The sequence below is a fragment of the Notolabrus celidotus genome, chromosome 1 (genome assembly GCF_009762535.1).
Source record: "Notolabrus celidotus isolate fNotCel1 chromosome 1, fNotCel1.pri, whole genome shotgun sequence".
NCBI classification, from domain to species: Eukaryota; Metazoa; Chordata; class Actinopteri; order Labriformes; family Labridae; genus Notolabrus; species Notolabrus celidotus.
In genome coordinates, this window is record NC_048272.1 from 5,192,445 (window position 1) to 5,213,193 (window position 20,749).

The 20,749-nt window shown below is 39.4% G+C and overlaps 1 protein-coding gene across 1 annotated transcript in view; it reads left to right on the forward strand.

Moving 5' to 3' along the window:
* Nucleotides 1–622: 622 nt before the first annotated feature.
* The window catches only part of scn8ab (sodium channel, voltage gated, type VIII, alpha subunit b), a 56,337-nt gene continuing 36,210 nt past the window's right edge, over nt 623–20,749 (forward strand). The window contains exons 1-6 of the mRNA XM_034692370.1: nt 623–807; nt 2,312–2,649; nt 15,036–15,154; nt 17,641–17,730; nt 17,825–17,953; nt 19,767–19,858. Coding sequence (XP_034548261.1) covers nt 2,368–2,649; nt 15,036–15,154; nt 17,641–17,730; nt 17,825–17,953; nt 19,767–19,858 — 712 coding nt within the window. The 5' untranslated portion in view covers nt 623–807; nt 2,312–2,367. The remainder of the gene's footprint in view (nt 808–2,311; nt 2,650–15,035; nt 15,155–17,640; nt 17,731–17,824; nt 17,954–19,766; nt 19,859–20,749) is intronic.

Consider the following 20,749-nt stretch of genomic DNA (forward strand, 5'->3'; position numbering starts at 1 on the left):
GATGTTTCAGTTCTTTACTGTCCCGCATGACTGAGAGTCCAGCACTTCCCCACCACCGTGCCCGGTTAGCACCATCAGTTGTCAGGGTGCATATGAGCAGAATAGAAGATTTGTCCAGTGACGGGACGGAAGCCGTGGTGCGTTTGGATGTCTCTCTTGCGCGCAGAGGACGCGGCATACAGGAGCATTTTAACTGCTGACCAGAAACGGACTGCTACATCTTTTAAAAGCTTTTTATTCCCCCTGGAGGAAAACGGGACAACCGGTGTCAGTAGTTTCATCCATCGTCCGTCTTTTTATTAGTTTTATAGTCGGACTCTACTCGTCACGGATTGGCGTATAGGAAGGAGTGCAGTTATCGGACAGTGCACTTAGGGTGCCAATTTAGTCCGATAAATGGCTCTTGTTTTATAACTGATTAAATTGTCGCGTGTTGTACTGGCATTTTAGCACGATGGCGGCATTATATGTGAAGTTCTTCATATGACCCGGCGAGCAGGTGGATATCGAGCTCAGCTGCAGAATTTAGGTAGTTTCCCCATGTCGGCCTTTCAGTTGATCTTTTTAAGATATTGTCACTCTGCAATGTGTGAAGTGTGATTGCACCGCTGGCCATGCTCTTGCATCCTGCTTTGAATCACCTTGACGGCAGATCAATTGTTGTAGCATTGGTGGAAGGAGACTTGGAGGTTGTACCGAGCTTGGGTTACTTGAATCGGACTTCCAGCTTCTTCTGGTTGGCTGTGCAGCATTTTCTTGGAAATACCGGGCTGTTGGATGTCTAAGATCCGTCTTTTTCATTTCAAGGTCTGTAGCTGCATCTGCCATTGTTTCATTGAATGTTGCCAACTGTCTAATTTTCGGAAGCTTAACTTGACTGTCTGATACAGTGCATCAAACAGCAAACCGGGGAGAGAAACTCATCTGTTGTAGGAGCCTGGAGAGATGCAGATGATAATGTTATTCCAGCCTTACTGTTTAAACAATGAGTCAGAGCTCCAGAGGTTGAATAATTTACTGCACTATTTTATGGGCAATCCTTTTTCACACACTTTAGTAGTTAAGGATGTTTATTTAGTAATAATTACTATTTTTCCTATCATTGTTTTGTTTCAGTACATTAAGATGTTCTTCAGCTTAGGTTGGGTGCACTGTAACTTATGAGCAACATGGGTCAGCTGACATTTAAGAAGGTTAAAAAAATCCCCAATCCAAGAAGAAACAGCTGGATGGGTTTGTCATACAGCTAAAAGCAAACAAATATTTATAGAGAATGTACTTATAGTCAGTTAAACATACTATTTTCAATAAAATAGCTGTTCATTTCCATTATTCTCATGCAGTAACCCCACCCATTCTTTCCCAATTGGAAATGTTTGTTTTTTTAGCTTATAAATATGTTAATGATATGATAACTAGATGGAAAAACCAAAACAAACATCACATCAGTGCGCCTTTATGTGCATTATTACCAAATGGATGCAATGCTAACTTGCTTGTATGAGATAGCTCTGGGACTCACTTTCCAAGTTATCATATTTCAGACTCAACCACAGAGACTTCCATCCTAAACAATGAGCTGAGATCTGCATACAGCTGCAGACCTGCATGTAAATTGTCAGGGAGATGAACTTTGCAATCACAATTTCCTGTTGTTCATTTCAAAATCAAACAATAACCTTTAGTCTAAATGATTCCTTTTGGCATAGTAAGTGACAGATAATATTCAGAGACAGAAATATTGCTAAGTTATGTAAGATAGATGTGAAATGAAATCTCTGACAGATTACGTGAGTGCATAAAAACAGCAAGAGACGGTTTTGTTGCTGTCATGGTCTCAAAAGAAGAGAGCAAAAATAGGAAATCAGTGCTGTCTGCTGTATGAGCTGGGTACCTGAGTGCAGCTTTTGGGTTTACAGGATCAGGGCTAGAGTCATTAAGGCTGATGGAGAGAGCAGAAATCGTGCTTACTGGCCCGTGTTCCCAATGTTTGCACTTTTCCAGCTTTACTTTGCTTTGTTTGCTTTCTGTGGCAGAACTAGAAAATTACATCTAGGAGGACTCCAGTAACATTCAAACAGAAAAGGGATGCAAAGCTCAAGTGTTAACATAAAACAACACTTTTATATTTATCCTTTACTGCCCAGTATTCATTTACTGTATATTGATTTAAAAAAATCTTTATGATGAGAGTATTATTTTAAAAGGTACTTGTTTCTTCTTTCTTTCTTTGGGGTTTTCTATATATTGCTCAGCACCTCATATCTACTCTCCCTCTCTTCTTCACCCTGTGTTCCTTTCCTCCTCTCAGAGCTGGATGTCTGGGATGGAAAACCAATAAAAAGGAAATAGCTGCAGGATGAAAACATGGCCGCACCCCTTCTTGCTACCCCAGGACCTCACAGCTTCAAGAAATTCACCCGGGAGTCGCTTGCTAACATCGAGAAGCGCATCCAAGAAGAGAAGAACAAGAAACCACCCAAGCCCAGGTCGGACAGCAGTCACCGTGACACGTCTGACGACAATGAGATCAAGCCCAACCGTGACCTGGAGGCTGGGAAGAGCCTGCCCTTCATCTACGGTGATCTTCCTTCAGGGATGGCTGCCACACCGCTGGAGGACTTAGACCCGTACTATCTGAACGAGAAAGTGAGTTTGCTCACAGGCCAAATGCACCACCACATTTTCTACCAATGCATAAAAAAAACCCCTTAAAATCCAGAAGCATTTCCTTGATGAAGTTTAGAGATGTGTTAAGTGAACAGTGAAAACTTTGAGGGTATTTACAGACACAATTTCAACTGTTTGGCATAAACTCTTTTTTGTTGTTTTCCCAATGTGCAATTTCCATCATTGTAAACACACCAAGTAATACACAAAGGCATTCTTACAGTTCCCGGCATAACAGATTCTGTTTTTACATTTTTTACCATATTCTCTTATAAGGGTGTACTGAGCTTGTTAGTACACTTGTTTTATCAAAGCACAGATGAGGCAGTGGCGTAGTTTGACACTGCAGGGATGATGTGTAATGCAAATCTCGTGCAATGGTAATTCTTTTGAGAGAATTCTGCAGTGTTGATACATTTTCTGTGTAATGTCAAAGTATGGAGAGGATTTAACAGCAGCAATTGATATGTATATGATATCAATTCATTAGCAAAGTTAATGATTTTGTGACAGAAACACTCCTAGATGAATTGTATACAACACATATTCTGAGTGTATCGTCAGTCTTTTGTATTGGTGCAGATTAGTTGCACATTCATAGTTTCATCAGTGTGCTTTGTATGGCTAATTCCGTTTGGCTTAGCATCTGACAAGCTTAGCCTAGCTCAAATTTAGGTTCAGCTTAAAGGGATATTTCATTTTTTTTGAAGTGGGGTCGTATGAATTACAGTACATTAGTGCTCCTGTTGTTGATCCAAACAGCTGATCGGCGTGTATCCGTGCTCATGCAGCGGAAGAACACCAGTCTGCGAGGTGCGTCCGAAAATAGTGCCAAAACAAGGGGGGGTTCTGACGGCAAACTGAATAGCTCCAATTTATTTTTTACTGGTGCATGCATTTGCACCGTGATGAGTGCCTGGACCATATTTTCTTAACTTTGGCGAAATTACGCAAAATAGGAGGCCCCGTCAGCAGAGAAAATAGCCTAGCTTACCTCCCGGTCCTCTGGGAATTCCTTCATTAAAGGGGAAGAGCTCACCGGCATGCATTGTGGCTAACAGGAGCAATAGTGTACTGTAACTCATACGACCCCAGTTCAGAAATACTGAAATATCCCTTTAAACTGAAGTCACAGAAATACTGCTATGAGCCAAATTCCACGTGATTGCTCTGTGCCAATCATGCAATTGGGCAATACACTTATCATTATCAGCTTTATTTCTATGTTGCCGTGCTCTTACTGCTGTTATCGTGGTCCACATCCTGATCTGCAGTGTTTCCATTGTTGCTCACATTTCCACATTGTTGCGAGATGAATCAATACGACTAAATGCAAATACAGTGCAAGTGATGTTGCATGCGCCATTATTGAGATCAATACATCATACATTTATGATTATTTGCTTCTTATACATTAGCATCACACTGACCACATGTTCTCCTGGTAGGCTTTGGATTCGTGGCAGTGTATTGATTAACAGCTGTTGTGTTTGTCAGGTAATCTGCAAACCTGCTTGCAAAATGGAAGATGAAGGGACTGTTTCATAACTCTGTTGTATAAGTGTGTCACTTGTTATGTGTTGTCTTGTTCAAAGAAAATTACTGGTTAAAGATTGGATTTTTTTTTGGAATGGATGGGGGAAGACTTTGACCCAGACAACACAGGTCTAGACCCAATATGAACTTAAAACCACATCTTAGATAGAGACAGAAAACAATGTGCATGTTTATGTTGAAAAATGTGAAGAAACATCCAGATCAAGAAGAATAGGTTTTCTCCCATTTTGAATCCCTGCAACTGTGATTTTTATTGACCACACTCACATAGCAGCCATTTTCCTCCCAAATTACGCCCAGGGTGATTGGCTTATTGCCTCAACAGAGGTGGGACTTGTGTTAAAATCATTTTTGAGGCTGCCGGTGGTTTTCGTTGTATTTTTATGGCATTGATCAGCATTGCAGTCTCACACAAGATGACCGGGAGAAAATCTTGAAAAAACGTACACCACACTGGGTGACAGGAGGGACAGGGAGGACTCTGCTGCTTGTGCGAGCTTTATTGATGGAAGCAAATGTTAAAACAACAATAATAATGAACGTCTTATCTTCGTCACATTAAGGACATTATTTGGGATGACATATAAAACGTACTATATATTTTAAGTAGCTCCATCTGGCAACATATCCGAAAACACTAATAAATGATTAGATTAACATATTAACATCCTCCCTCCTGTCAGTTGGCATTGATGCACTGTCTCCCAGTGCGTCATCAAATTTATCATTTTGAAATTGAAGTTGAAATTGTTGGATCAAAGCATTAGTGTTTTTGTGTATTATTGCAGGTAAATGTTGGTACAAGGCTTCTTATGTCCGATAGTTACTCTATATGGCTAGAATTGTTACTGCTCAGATTGGCCTGCTGAAAAAAAGTCTACCATAAATTCTGTTTAAGAAGATATAGTTGTCACTCTACTGTGTCACTTTTTGAAGTTCAAACATTACACACAGGGTTATGGGTATTTAGGCTATATCGCTGTAGTCTAGTTATGATTTGTCAAGATAGAATGGGTAAAAACACATGGTAGTTCTTCATCTAAATGAATGAATAGCACATATTTTACAAGTCACTGCCCGGGTATGGCCATACAATCAAAAAAGTTTAGCTCTGCCCCTGTGTAAATGTAGTATGCCTGTTACTTATAATATAAAATACAGCTGAACTTCTACATGATTAGAAAAAAAATAAATAATAATAATAATAATAATAATACATTTTATTTATAAAAGCGCTTTAAAAGATTCTCCAAGCGCTTTGCAGGAAAATAAGATAAAATTATACAATAGAGAAGCAAAGGAAAACAGTGCAAAAAAAAAAGCAAAGAAGAGCAAGGCAGCAAAATAAAACAAAACAAGAAAAAAAACAATTAATTATAGTTTAAAAGCCTTTGTAAAAAGGTGTGTTTTGAGTCCGGATTTGAATTTGGTGAGTGAGGGAAAATGATAAAGGGTATTAAAAAATTCAACAAATATTAAGCCATATTTGAACAAGATATCTGATAGCACATCAGACAAAGGCTAATGATAGATCTCAGCCACTCCCTTGCTACATCACCACTGAATGCTTATACTACCAAGCATTTACTTTAAAATAGTTGTAAGATATGGTTAGATTACAAAACAGTGTTTATTTTGTGCATACAACATTTTGGTATCACATTAGTTGTTACCAGACAATGGCTAGAGTTAGCATGAAACCACTTCCTAGCTAAAATTTCCAACAGCAAATTACGCCTTCATTTGTACCATGTTGTTCAACACAATCAAGAGGTTATATACTAATGCTAGTGTTCAGCCATTTTGTTAAAATCAGCTAGAACGTGGCTAAATGCTAACATCACCCGGTTTTTGATGGTAGACAATGGGTTATCTAATCTGTTCCCACAGATTTTCACAATCTATTGCCATTACAGTCGCTGATAAGTCATGATGAAGTGAAAAATAATCCATCGTCTGATTTCCTGTGCCTAAAAGTCTTACTACTCTTATATACAACATTGTTACAGCATTTAGGCTTTCCGCCCTGAGCATGATGTCAGAGGAATATGGCTGCCATGTGAATATGGGAACTTAGAGTATAGATGGGTTGTTTTAAGTTAAGGAGTTTCATAACAGATAGAGATAAATACCCAAGAACACATACATAAATCACAGCTATAAATTGTATTACAAATGATGCACTACATACACTACATACGCAGCTATTAAGATAATTTTGAACAGCAAGGCTATTGCTTCATCTTTCATGTATGATTTTTTTTATTAAGAAACTTCCTAGTATTTTATCCCCTACACCACTCGAACTCTGGCTTAGCTGTAGCCTTCACTGTGGCCTTTCATTGGTGGAATAGGAATTAGTGAAGGCAGAAGATGGCAGGAGAGCACAGGAAGTGAGGAGAGGGAAGGACCCTGCTGTAGTACCTTCAGCTGTGCAGACGTGTGGAGCAGCCAGTCTCCTGTGTGGTGGCAGTGGTGATATAATGTGTAAGAGAATCTGAGGCCTGTACAGCAGCAAAAAGCCCAGTCAGCAGGACAGACAATCTCAGCCAGCAGCACTCCCTCATAGAGCGGATGAAACTATCAAGTGCATGTGCCTTTTGTGATCTATTGATCCACAATCCTAGTTCAGTGGTGGCCACAGGAAGAGATACATCCTTGTCTTATTATTCTTCCTCTCTTTGATTAGGCCTATTACTTTGTACATCCTTCTCTACTTCCCCCTACTTTGCTGTATGGCGATCATTTAAAAAAAAAAAAAAAAAAAGTTTCTAACAAGTAGTTTTTTCATGGCCACATATGGTTGTGCTATAAGTCTGCATATTTGTGAAGGTGTTAGGGATGTCTAATTTTAGAAAATAATATATAATACAATTTGACTTTGTCAAAATAATGTTTTTTGGATGGTGGATTAGAGCACAACAGCTTGGCAGCTCAGGCTCTGCGTTAAACTACTTGGAGGAAAGCTTATACACATGAGTAAAATACAGAGAAAACAATGATAGAGTAACAAAGCTTCCAACACTTCACTACAGAATATTACAGTCCAAATTGCCTCATGTCATTTAAGTTTACAAAAGAAACACTGCACAGAAAGTATGGAAGATGCAAACGTAGTATAAATGTGGTGTTTTCAATCACACAATGTAAATGAGGAGGAGAGTCTGATTGGTTAAAAAAACATGCCACACTCTGTTGCCTATATGAAGAATACTTCATATTAACAGAGGTTATATCTAGAGATAGACCGATATGTTTTTTTCAGGGCTGATAGCGATTATTAGTAGTCAAGGATGCCGATAACCGATATTTTGAGCCATATTCATTTGCAGTAAAAGGGGAAAATATTGGCGTCAAAATTTTGAATAATAAAAAAATCCAACACTGAACTTCGTTTAAATGCCTTTAAGCATAATGTTTATTAAACAGCTTTTCAGATTTGCAACATGTTAAAGGTTTTTTTTTCATCTAAGACAATAGACATCTTTGTTTTAAAATTCTAACAAAAAGTGCAGGGAGCTCCCAGGTTCAGCAGCATGTCTTATAAAGTTAAATGAAAACTTAAAAAAATCATGATTTAGTGAGTTTCGAGCCATAATAACCCAGTTTTAAATTGATCTCTTATCGACCGTCAGATTTTTGAAAAAGGCCGATGCCGATATGCATCTAATGCTGAATATCGGCACCGATAATCAGCCCGGCCGATAAACTGTCTATCCCTAGTTATATCACAACTTCACTTGGATATTGAATAAAGTGATGTTTAAAAATGTAAAAAAAAAACTAAGTATTTGCTTGGGTAAATGGCATATTCAGATTTACAGTATTAAAGTGTGATAAATCAACTCAGTATTTGAAATGAACCCCAATGCTGTTGTTTTTTCTGTACATGATAATAACCTCAGCAACATGTCCAAACTTAAATGTCCAAGCTGTCCAAAAAAGTGGACTTATTTTTCAAGTATTTCAATATTATTAAATTATCATTATGACAGGGTAACTCTCCAAGGTAAGGGACTCTTTATAATCATCAATTTAAAAACGTTTTAACAATGGTGGTTGGCCAGAATTTTGTGTCTCTGGTTATAGTCTTAGATATTGAGGAGAACTGCATTAGCTGGCCCAGAATTCAACTGGAAATTGTTTGGTAATAGGTAAATGCTGTAGTGTGCCAACATGCATTAAGGTAGGAGTTAACATTAGATCTATTCTAAAGGCTCAAAATGGCTTTGATTGGCATTTAACGGTTAACATAGTTTATACACATTGACTAGCTGTATCACATAGTAGCATTAGTCTTTCATGAGAAGTGGTAATCTATCCCACTGTACATTGTTCTATTGAAAACGTTAAATGCTATTAGTTACTGTTGAAATGATTTTGAAAATTGCGTTCACACAAATTAACAGGGATTTTCAAGCCGCATCTAGTATACGCTTCTTATTGTAGTATACAATGCTTTGCTATCACCAATGAAAATCCTAAGTGATCAAACTGGATCCAATCCTATATACATTTGTACACAAGCCAGCTGATCTTTACTGTTTGCTATCAAAGGTGTACCTTATCTTTTGCCCATAAAGTATCAATCAAATATGCAGCATCCAGGAATCGTTCTACTTTTGTAATCAGAGCTTCAAAGGCCAAATACCAGTCCATGTGGGTTCTTCTTTCGATATTTTCTCCTGGACTGTTGAAACTGCTATCTTTACAATGTCTTTGGACCTTTTTTATTTGGATCGGTCATCTCATAAATCACTGCATTTAAGATTTTTGTGTTAAAAAGAGCTTTTTGAAATTACTTATATTTGTAGACTGTGTGTAGACTACACATTGAGTCTATGGAAATGTAGTCATTTCTGTCTTAGTCCTGAAGTAAACACTTTATCAAAGTTAATGACATGTGATGTCATAGCTGTATTTTAGCCTACCTGGATGCTTTTAGAGTGGCAGAAATATGTTATCTTAAAATTAGGCCAATATGTGTTGCATAGTTCACAGGTTCTGCCTTCCCTTCATTCTGCCTTGTCAAAATCTGCTTACTCCCTCATAACCATCCTTGTGTCGTGTCAGCAAGTTCAGCCAGAGTCACAGGCTGAGACCTCATTTCTCCTCTCCATCTTACTATTATTCATATCAACCATTGTCCTAATCCACTAATGTTTTTGTCCTTTATCACGCGTGATCAGGTGCCATGAGTATATTCACAGTTAGCATCCACTCCTCCTCCTCCTCTGCTGCTTCTGTCCTCACCGTCCCAGGCTGTTCGTCTCCTCTACTCGACCCACAGTCATCCTGTCGCTCACCATTGCACTGTATGTCAATGAGTGTGTGTCTAAGTGTGTGTGTGTGTGTGTGTGTGAGTGTGTGTTACCGTCAGCTGCAGGAAACCTGATCACAGCACTCATGCATCAAAGAGAGGAAGAGGGGGCAGTGGCGAGGAAGAGAAATGCAGCGTTGCAGTTCTTGTTTTCCCCTGTGATGGGGAGAGGACTGCCTGGGCTTTTCAAATGTCTGATGCGATTAGGCAACGTTAAAGCTGCTGTGATCATACAGGGGGAGCAGGACGGGATAAATGGAGGGCGTTTGAGTGTTTTATTCGTGCATCATGCATCTGTAAACATATACAAATGTGTTTAGAGGGAGGGAGGATTCCAACCTACATGGAAATACAGAGATGATTCAGCTCTTTTTGGCTGGTGCTTTGTTTGAACAAAAAGTACTTTGAACAGCTTTGAGGTTTTGTTGATGCAGAAGCTTCTTGCACCTCCCAAATGTGGCATTTTGTTGACTGTTTTATATTTCGGTCTAGTCATTTCTATTCAAGCTTCTGCAGGGCAACAGTTATACAAGTGAGTGCTGCTTTTAGCTCCTGGCTAAAGCGGCAGTATGCTCTGAGCCTCGGCATGTAGCACTGTACACATCATCACATTATGTTCCTATACCACCATCCCTCTCTTTCTTTCTCCCTCTGTGTCTCTGTGCATTACTCTCCTTTTCCCCTCTCCCTTCCGCCGCCTCATCTCCAGCGCTCTCTCTTTTTTTTTTTCAGGGTGTAGTAAATTAGAGCGAGGGCCAGGCTTTAGTGCTCTGTCTGAGTTCTCAGTCTCTGATGACACAGCATCCTCCTGCGCTGGGCTGAGTGAGGCAGGGGGGGAGGGGAGGGGAGGAGAGGGTTGGGGGGGTTGCCTTCGATGCTAGACAGGTTTGTATAAGGAGCGAGGGTGGGGTAAGGAGTGGAAGAAAGTGGGGTTTTGCAGCACAGCATACACATGGAGCAGAGGGATGACGCATTTTATTTTGATCTGGTGTAACATGCAGGAGTGTTAGAGTTTGCAGCTTTAGTTTGTGACGGTTTGTGTTTATACTTAATCTGCTTCTTACTTATGGAAGTCCACACTGCAGTAAGCTAAAACAGAAGCACATGAGGAGTACATGTTGAGGGACAATAGATGATTGAAGCTCCTCATAAGATCACAAAGCATCAAGCCGACTTATTGTAGGAATTTCCGCTCCCTGTAAATCTAATCAGGATGCATTAGTGCATGTCATGTTTTTTCCTTTTCCACAAAGTGACATATAAATCCAGATTTGTTTTCAAGAAATCTTAATTAACATTTCAAAATTGGTGAATGGTTCTTTTTATGAAGGTCATAACAATTTTTAGAAATAACTTGTAATCTGGAAATATCAAATCATGATTATGTAGAGACTTGTTTTTGTTGATGTTTTAAAATTTCTTACAATTGACTAAAGGTATTGTGAAACAGCAAATGGTCTAAAACCCTTTGAGTTTTTATGCTAATGATATAAAACATTCAAGAAGCTAAAACAACAAAGATTTTCCTTAAAGGCTTATTAAATATGTAAAGATGTATTATCCATTTACAAACTGGTTGCTGTTGAAAAGGTCTACAGCCTGATCAGTTTTGAGAAGCATGAGACCAGTGTGTGTGTCAGGCTGGGGTCCTGTGATGATTAAGAGATGTATAACACTCCCTTCCCATGATCCAGCCTCCATTGTTTCCCTTTCTAGATCTCTCACGGCTCTCTTCTCTGCCGCCCCCCCTCCTCCACCTCCACATCTTCATCTTCATTCTTAGTTTCTCTGCTGCTGCATGCCTACCCAGTCCTCTTCTTCTTCTTCCTCCTCTTCCTCCTCTTCCTCCTCCCTCCGTCTACCCATCATCCATCTCAGGTTTGGCTCTCTCCCCTCTGCAGCTCTCTGGCTTTCTGTTCTGCATCACTCCCCCTCCACCCCCTCATCTCTCTCTCTCTCTCTCTCTCTCTCTTTCTCTCCCTCGCTTGCACTCTCCTCTGCTCTCTCTTCGGCTCGCCTTGCTGCTGCTGCTGCTGCCTCTGCTGCTGCTGCTGTCCCGTACCCCTGCAAGCCCCACTCCATATCCTGCTCTGCTATTCCTCCTCCTCCTCACTTAAACACACACCGACACACATGTAGGTGCGCGCATGCACACACACACACACACACACACACACACACACACACACACACACACACACACACACACACACACACACACACACACACACACACACACACACACACACACACACTGTCCTTGCAGCTGCATTCTCTTTTCCCTCTGATTCTTGCATATGTGCCTGGTTCTTTAACGCTCTACAGAGAAGTAGGAGCATCAGCTTTGCAGCAAATAAGCATTTTTCTTGGTGAAGCTTGCTTTGCTGAGTTGTGTACTTTTGCAAGTGTTTCTCCCTCAAAATGTGTTTAGCTATGTAATTCTGTGGGCAAATTAGTTTGCAATATGTGACATATTTTGAGATCCATGGTGCCTGTGCACAAACACAGTGACCCTGTGTGTACATGTGAATCCATCTCATCTTACCTAGGTTTGCCAAGGTAAAGTAGGGCACTACTAAGTCACCATATAGTAATTAGAATGAACTCAACAGAAAAACCTTGAATGCACAGTTTGTCTAGTTGGACTTGGAAATGATACAAATTGCATCTATCAGTCATTTCAGAGAGTTATAATAATGCAGAATTGTGTGTGCTTTTTAGGAAATCATGCATGTGTAGTTGATTTTAGTGGTTGGACTTTTGCCAATAAAGATGTGCTTCAACTGAATTGCCATAGCTGACCTAAATGAACTTGAACTGGTATGCTTAATATTCATACATTTGGCCTCACTGCACCGTGTGCACTGTGATTTCATGATGAGAGCCCATGATGCTTCCATAATGAGGAGGACTAGCTGCTCATAAAACAGTACTCACACAGTTAAGGTGCCATGTTGCAGATTTGCATTGCTGTAGGTTTGCATTTGAATTTGAGAGTCCTAGTTGCCAGCAGATTTTCCACTTTATAGTTTTTTGCAGCCTCTCCCCCTTTCTACATTTCCTTCATGCAACACATATAACTTTCTGCAAGATAATAGTCTTTAGCGTTTTTTTCTTCACACAATGACTTTCTTTAGTCCGAAGTTCTGTAGCCCGTGACAATGAAGCTCTCATTGAGAAAAAGCACACCTTACGTATTTAGAAGCCTCAAAAGTTGATAGGCTATCGATTAATGTGTCAGGCGATCAATTAAGGAAATTGCCCGACATTTGCATCCCTTGTTGTTGTTGTGCCAGGTCGCCAAGTTTGCGTCAACAGCAGATTTTTCTGTCTCCAAATCGTCACAGTTCATTGAGTAACTGGAGCCCTTATTTATTAGACCTTTGGATCCTCATTCACAGAGGATGAAGTATATTAAACACATCCAACAAGGTCAAAGCAAGATGGTGCCTTTTCTATGTATCTCAAATTAATAAAAACCTCTACATCAATATGCTTCACACATTGGGGACATCCTATAGTTATCATGCACGTCATCTGGAAACTGCTAATGAGATGCTGCTTATTCCAAAACCTCTGCTTCCATCCACACACTGTTTATGCTTGGTCAGCAAACACTCAGTTGACCTCTGGGAGAAAGCTTTGCCCTTTAAACGTGACTCTACTTCCTGTGTTTACCCATTTGCATCTCGTTGATCAGGAGTCGATTATTCTTTTCTCCACGTGACAGGAAATATATTGCGAGGATATTTAAAGTAGTGCAGATGCTCTGTAGACAAAAAGGACTGTGAGATGGTGAGGGAGGGGGAGAGGGAGAGAGAGAGAGACATAGAGAGACAGAGAGAGAGAGAGAGAGAGAGAGAGAGAGAGAGAGAGAGAGAGAGAGAGAGGAGTCTTCTGATGCAGAGAATACATTTTGTCTTTCCCCAGACTGCAGCCGCTATTTATAATTTAATTAGATTTCAGGACACTACTCGTCTCAGGACACTTCAAGGCGCCTCACCGTTTCCTTTGAGTGTTTTCCCGTGGTGTGGGCCATGAACTCATGATATGTGTTTTTGTAGTTGCAGGCTTCATATACATGCTCAAGACCAGGTGCTTGTTGTGCTTCACTGCTGGGTCATCATTTGTGGATGCAGTGATTATTATAACTGAATGCAAAAACATGTCAAGTGATAAATGGTTGGCTTTGTGACCTGCTGCTGTTTAATGCATCAACCCTGGTGTACAGTATTTTATCAACATATAGTGAAGTGTAGTCAGATTGATATACTGTATATGCATTTATTATTTATTTCATTTTCCACATGCTAAATTCAAAGTGACTCACCTTTTTAAAGTTTCTTTTGTGTGTACAATGATGACTTCAGTGTCTCTCTCTACCAGTTACATACAGCAAGTAATCTGTGCTCTGTTAATACTCATCCTTGGTGTCAGAAATACATGAGAGGGAATGTTGGGAAGATGAAAAAAACACTGATAACTCACAGTTTATCATCCAAACCACGCAGTTGTTGATTTGTCAGTTAACCAGCTCTTACTTTAACGCATACAAGGACAAGAAAATAAAAACAATTTGTAACTAGTCAATTCTGAGTGTTAGGAATCCCAGTTGCCCATTTGTTTGTAAATATTGCTCATACTTTTCACTTCTCACTTTATTGTCTCCAAATCCCCCAAATACACACTCACACGCACACTTAGATACACAGTGCTGCCTCACCCCAGTGCCTCAGCCCCACTTGGCCTGGTTGCTGTTTATGGGTGGGGAGTGGTTGTTGAGAGCCTAGAGTCAGCAGATCTGGCCCTGATCGATGACAGCATTTGCGGTTCTCTTCCAGTAAGAGCTTTAAACTTCGGCTAAGAGAGTCATTTGGCCACAGTGAGGAGGGAGCTTCCCCATGCACCTGTCTGATGATTCTGAGGAGGGGTACTTACACAACCACTGTCATGGTGTCTGTCCGATGCAACTAGGACAGAGGGGATAACTGTACCTCAGGTTCTCAGGTTTCTGGACACAGAGGGAATAATGCCAGTGTTTCAAAACGTCTATTTTTTGTCCATATGTAAACCTTTATGTTTGTGTCTTTGTTTTATATTTTGTTCTATATTCTTTGTCTATAAAAGGGCACTACATCCTGAAGTACATTGCTCATTTTTCTCTTACTGCTACACGGGTAAAGACTTCCAAATTTGACAAGTGATGATACAGTGACGATAATCAAAGTGTCCCTTTCAAGTGTATTTTAGCATCATCTTTTGTGAGCATCAGGCCTGCAGTTAAAGTGGAAACCAATGCAGTGTTGTCCCATGACTCAGAGGTGAGCTCAGGACTCACATCAGCTCATCAGTGAAGCTGCAATTTTCCTGCACTCTTCCTTTTTTCACAGAAAAGGCTTGCAGACCATGTGCTGAATATATTGTGACTTATAATAAGCTGTGATCACGTCCTAACTGTATTGTTGTCTTTCTCTTTCTCTCTCCACAGACATTTATAGTCGTAAACAAAGGGAAAACAATCTTCCGCTTCAGTGCCACGCCCTCCTTGTACATCATAAGTCCTTTTAATATATTTAGGCGATTAGCTATTAAGATTTTGATACATTCATATCCTTTCATGAGATTCAGTTCTATTCTTTTCAGTATATATGAAACAGATGTTTTTATGTTTTAGATATGTTTGTTCTCTTTGTATATGTGACTTGTCTTCATGACCAAAGTAAGTGAAGCTAATGCACTGTAAGTTTTAATTCACTGTCTTAAATCAATCAATCAATCTTTATTTATATAGCATCAAATCACAACAAATGTTATCTCAAGACGCTTTACTAAAAGAGCCGGTCTAGAACGTAGTCTGTTATATTATTAACAAAGACCCAAACATCATGATAGGATAAGATCTAGTCCCATCATATAGGCAAGACTCAGTCTTATCTCATCTTAATCCACCATGAGTTGATCACTTTGCATCATTTAGCAAGTACAAACCAATGGCAGAACCAGGCTCATGTTAGACAGCCATCTGCCTCGACTGTCTTTGAGTTGGAAAGAGGGATAGAGGGACATGCAGAAAAAGAAATATGGATAAAGACAAATAAAAATAACAACAGCAACAACAAAAAAACAGCACATTCAGACTCACGGATACAGTACTGGGAATGATTGTTAAAGTGTGTTTGCTATTTGCAGGAACTTCAAATTAATGCTAATAGACTGATCTAAATATTTAAGGTAGTTTAAGTCAACAGGTCTCATGTTAGCATTTACAATTTTGATAATAGGGGTACGAATGAAAGTACCAATTACAGCAGTTGTCGTTGGACTGTTCTGAGAATAGTGATGCAACAGTGATGATACAGTGAGAGTGATATTCACAGTTGCAGCAGCTGGAGTCTTGCAGGTTTATAGCAGTATGTCGTCTACCGCAATGACCCAGAGGAGCCTACGAGACAAGGGAGCTCAGGGACTCCCTGAAAGATCTATGGTTAATAACTTTAATGGGACATGAAGTATTCAAGTTAGTGACACAGGAGAGAGAGGAGAGAGTGGGAAAAGACAGGAGCTCATTTTGCCAGTTCCCTGGATAGTCTAAGCTTATAGCATCATAACTAAGAGCTGGTTCAAGCCTGAGACAGCTCTAACTATAAGCTCTATCAAAAATGACTGTTTTAAGCTTACTCTTGACAGTAGAGAGGTTGTCTGCCTCCTGGACCCTAACAGGTAGAAGATTCCAAAGGAGAAGGGCCTGATAACTGAAGGCTCTACTTCACAAACTACTTTTTGTATGACGAGCAGGCCTGCATAATGGGAGCATAGCTTTCTAGATGGTTAATGGGGCTCTCTGAGCACTTTAAGATATGATGGTTCCTGACCATAAAGGGCTTTGTAGGTCAGAAGAAGAATTTTAAATTCTATGCTATATTTTATGGGGAGCCAGTGTAGAGACACTAGAGATATGCTCGCTTTTCCCAGTTCTAGTTAGTACTTCAGCTGCAGCATTTTGGACCAGCTGAAGAGCCTTTAGAGACTTATTAGGTCAGCCTGATAAAACGGAATTACAATAATCCAACCTAGAGGTAATGAACGCATGGACTAGTTTTTCTCCATCATTCTGAGACAGGATGTGTCTGATTTTTTTTTCAATGTTGCATAGGTGAAAAAAGGCTGTCCTTGAAATGTTTTTAATGTGGGAGTTGAAGGACAAATCCCAGATTCCTTGCCTTGGCGCTGGATGCCAGACTAATACCATCTAAGGCAGTAATATCATCAGAAAAGTCTTTCTAAGGTGTTTTGGGCCAAGAACAATTATTCCCCACTTTGTCTGAGTTTAGGAGAACAAAAAATTCTGGTCATCCAGGTCTGTATGTCATAGAGGCACACTTATAGTTTAGTTAGCTGATTGGTTTCATCTGGCTTCAATAATAAGTATAACTGAGCATCATTTTCATAGCAGTGAAAATGTATGGAGTGTTTCCTCGTGGTATTACCCAGTGGAAGCAAAGTAAAAAGATTTGGTCCAAGCACTGAACCTTGTGGGACTCCATGGCTAACCTTGGTGCACACAGAGAGCTTTAGTTTACATTTAAAAACTGAGATCCATCTGACAAATACAATTTAAACCAATCTAAATTAGTTCCTGTAATGCCAATTAATCATTCTTATCTCTGTAACAGGATGTGGTAGTCAATGGTATTGAATACATCACTAAGATCTAACAAAACAAGAACAAAGAGAAGACCACTTGTGGAAGCTATCAGTAGATCATTAGTTACTTTCAGCAGTGTAGTCTCAGTGCTATGGTGAACTCTAAACACTGACTGTGAAGACAGTGACATAACTGATAAGCCACTACTTTCTCCAAGATCTTAGAACTAACAGGAAGGTTAGATATCAGTTTATAGTTTACTAAGGTGCTGGAATCAAGTGTACTGTAGGCTTTGTAAGGAGAGGTTTAACTTCAGCTACTTTAAATGACTTTGGCATTAAGCCTGTCGATACACTTCAGTACTAATGTTTCATTTTAGTTCTTGGTTTTAAAATGCATTTAAGATAGTCATGTCTGTTCAATTTTTCCTTGACTTCTGCCTCCTCACGTTATTCAGCATGATCATCATGTGTACCATTTTGACCAACTGTATATTCATGACATTTAGTGACCCGCCAGAGTGGTCCAAACAAGTAGAGTAAGTACAATTAAATACTATCTTCTCAGTTTTCTTATTCTTTGTTTTTCTTCCATGGCTTAACTCTCCTCTCTTATCTCTTTGTTTTTTAAAGGTATACCTTCACAGGTATCTATACGTTTGAGTCACTCACAAAAATTGTTGCCAGAGGCTTCGCCATAGATGGGTTCACCTTCCTCAGAGACCCATGGAACTGGTTAGATTTCATGGTCATCTCTATGGCGTAAGTATTTCATCTAATTAAAGAATTGTAGAATGAAAACTTGAAGGTAACAGAAAGCTACTCTGGTTAAATGTAAAAAAGGATAGAAGCACTGCAATCAGAACAGAAACAAAAAAGGGGATTTCAACATGATAAATAAAAAAAATTAAATTTTAGCTCAAAGTTAGAAGACTGTAGTAAGGAGTGATTTATTTATGATCCATACTGGTAAGAGGATAAGTAGAAGGTAAATATCAAGTGATAGCAGAGCTTTCACACAGGAGACAGTCTGGCTATGTAAACACGGGAGTAACACCAGTGTCCTGTTATATATATATATATGTATGTTGGCGTAATGTTATTGAGATTTATCAGTTGAGCAAGCTCAATGTTTTTTTGCAGAACAGTCTTTAACATTTTATTTGTATTAAATTTTACAACCTAATATGCTTAATACACATTTGTAATTAGTTATTGTAATTACAATTAAAATTGGTGATGAACTCATGCTGCTGTTATTGCTGTCTGCTTGAATGTTGTTGTTTTTTTTACAGAAGCCCTAAGCAGACATGCATCCATTTTGATTGTTTTCTCAAGATCACAATTTATTTTTGTTGATTTTTTGAGATAAGACAATAGAGACATAGACAAAGCTGGTTCTCTGATTATAAAAATGTTTGTATTATTATTATATCAAGATAAAACGATAACAGGTTCATTTTCTGGCGATCTAGAAAACAAAACGGGCGGCTAGTTTCTGTGATAGGCCAGACCAAGACATACCATGCTACCATTGTGCATACCAAGGAGGTATTATTGCAGCAAAATGGATTATATATGAATGGAGTATGGAATAAAATTTAGTAAATTGTCCAAATTTGAATTACTTCGATATTTTGAATACCATCAGTAAAATCTCTACCATTTTTGCTCAAATTCTTTTTGTAACACTTCCTCACCTCTGCAAAAATGCACAGGCATGTTCTAGATTTTGTTCGCTGTTGAAGTCTCCTTTCTTCCCTCTGCCTGCTGTGTGTCTCTGCTCCGCCCTCTGTCACTGGCTCTGCAACACATATGGATATCAAAGATCCTTTTGGTTGCCCATGAGTCTTTTATAATTTTTTTGCCACTGTATCAAAACAGATAACAATATGGTTACATTTTTACTAGTATTGTATAGAAATTCAAATTTCTGGTATGGGGACAACTCTAACATGTCTGGATGCATGTCTACTTAGGGTTTATGTACTTGAGCCCTTAAGTTGTAGCTTTCTGTTTTATAGGGAGTTTTAGCAGATAGCAGTTGTAGGCAACAACAGAAAATTTAACAAAACCCCCCAAAAAAGTAACTTAAATTTCACAATATTTACACCATGCTTCTTTGTGAGCTCTATCTAGTTATTAACACAATTTCATAACTCCAAAAATGTAACTGCAGATACTTACTCTTGTACTTCTTGTACTTGAAATTTTTGTAAGACAGTTTTTTCTTTTTGCTGTTTGCAGTCCTACAAAGACTAGACTGAGTTCTCTGTGTTTGGTTGACAGGCAGTAGGCATGCTTTGTTTCTTAAGCAATCCTGAAAATAATGACTGGTAATTCCAATTTTTGAAATTTTGGAAAGGGTAAAAACTTTTGTTTAATGATTTGCATTGATATGTAAAACAATTTTTGATTGAAGTAACAGGTCCTACAGACAATCGTCAACAGCATCTTCAATCACATTGGTCCATCACACCACGTTGCTAATGTCCATTATATATTGTGTAACTATCTTCTCTCTCTACTGTAAGTGGGACGGCTGCTGAGTAACTGTATCTGATCCACATTGCAGGTATATAACAGAGTTTGTAAACCTAGGCAATGTGTCAGCTCTGCGTACGTTCAGGGTTCTGAGGGCTTTGAAAACAATTTCAGTTATCCCAGGTAAGACAGTCCAGGTGTTTGTGTCTGCGGGGGAGGGCGAGTCACGGGGGGGTTGATGTTAGGTGTGGTTTTGTTTCAGTCCCTCTTCCTCTTCCTCTTCCTCCTTCGTTCTCTTCCCACTGGTCGGACAGGCGTACGCTCTCTCACCGTGGTGTCCCCTCCCGGTCTTCGATGGTGGTGCTGGTGCTGGTGTCGTGCTCTTGCGCGTACATGCGTGCGTGTGTGTTGTGTAATCGTGTGTGTGTTGTGTGTCATGGGGTTCTGTTCTGTGTGTCATCCTACCTTGTTACAGATACATAACAGAGTTTGTGGACCTTGGGAATGTCTCGGCGCTGAGAACGTTCAGGGTTCTCCGAGCATTGAAAACTATTTCTGTCATTCCAGGTGAGACTCCCATTTAAACACTAAGGCTGAGCTTACCTTGCTTAATTTTTATTTTCTTTTTAAAAACAGGATGTTTGAGATTTTCTTTTAATTTGTTTTTTTTTCTTTTGAATCAAAAATGGTAGCCATACATTTTTGATAGGCTTAGCAGTCTATTGGCAGTCTTGTGGACTCACATGTCTTATTTGGATGGCAGGGCTTATGCAACACCTTAGGGTACATTACAGCTACCTTTGTGTGCATCTCTACCTCAAGGGTTACAGAAATAAACTTCCAAAACAGTTTGCTAATGGGACAAAGACTTTAAATGTTATTTCTAAGGAGCTAATTTTTAGAATCTTCCCATTAGAGCTTAAAGAGACAAATGTTTTTTGGAAAAAGTAATCATCATCTTGTTGCACATCCTATTTTTGTTCAGTATTAGTTAATAGTCCCAGAGTGAATGTATCCATGACTCTGCCTTCTTATTTCCAGAGACTATTAGCTTCCCAAAGACTGCCAAGCCTA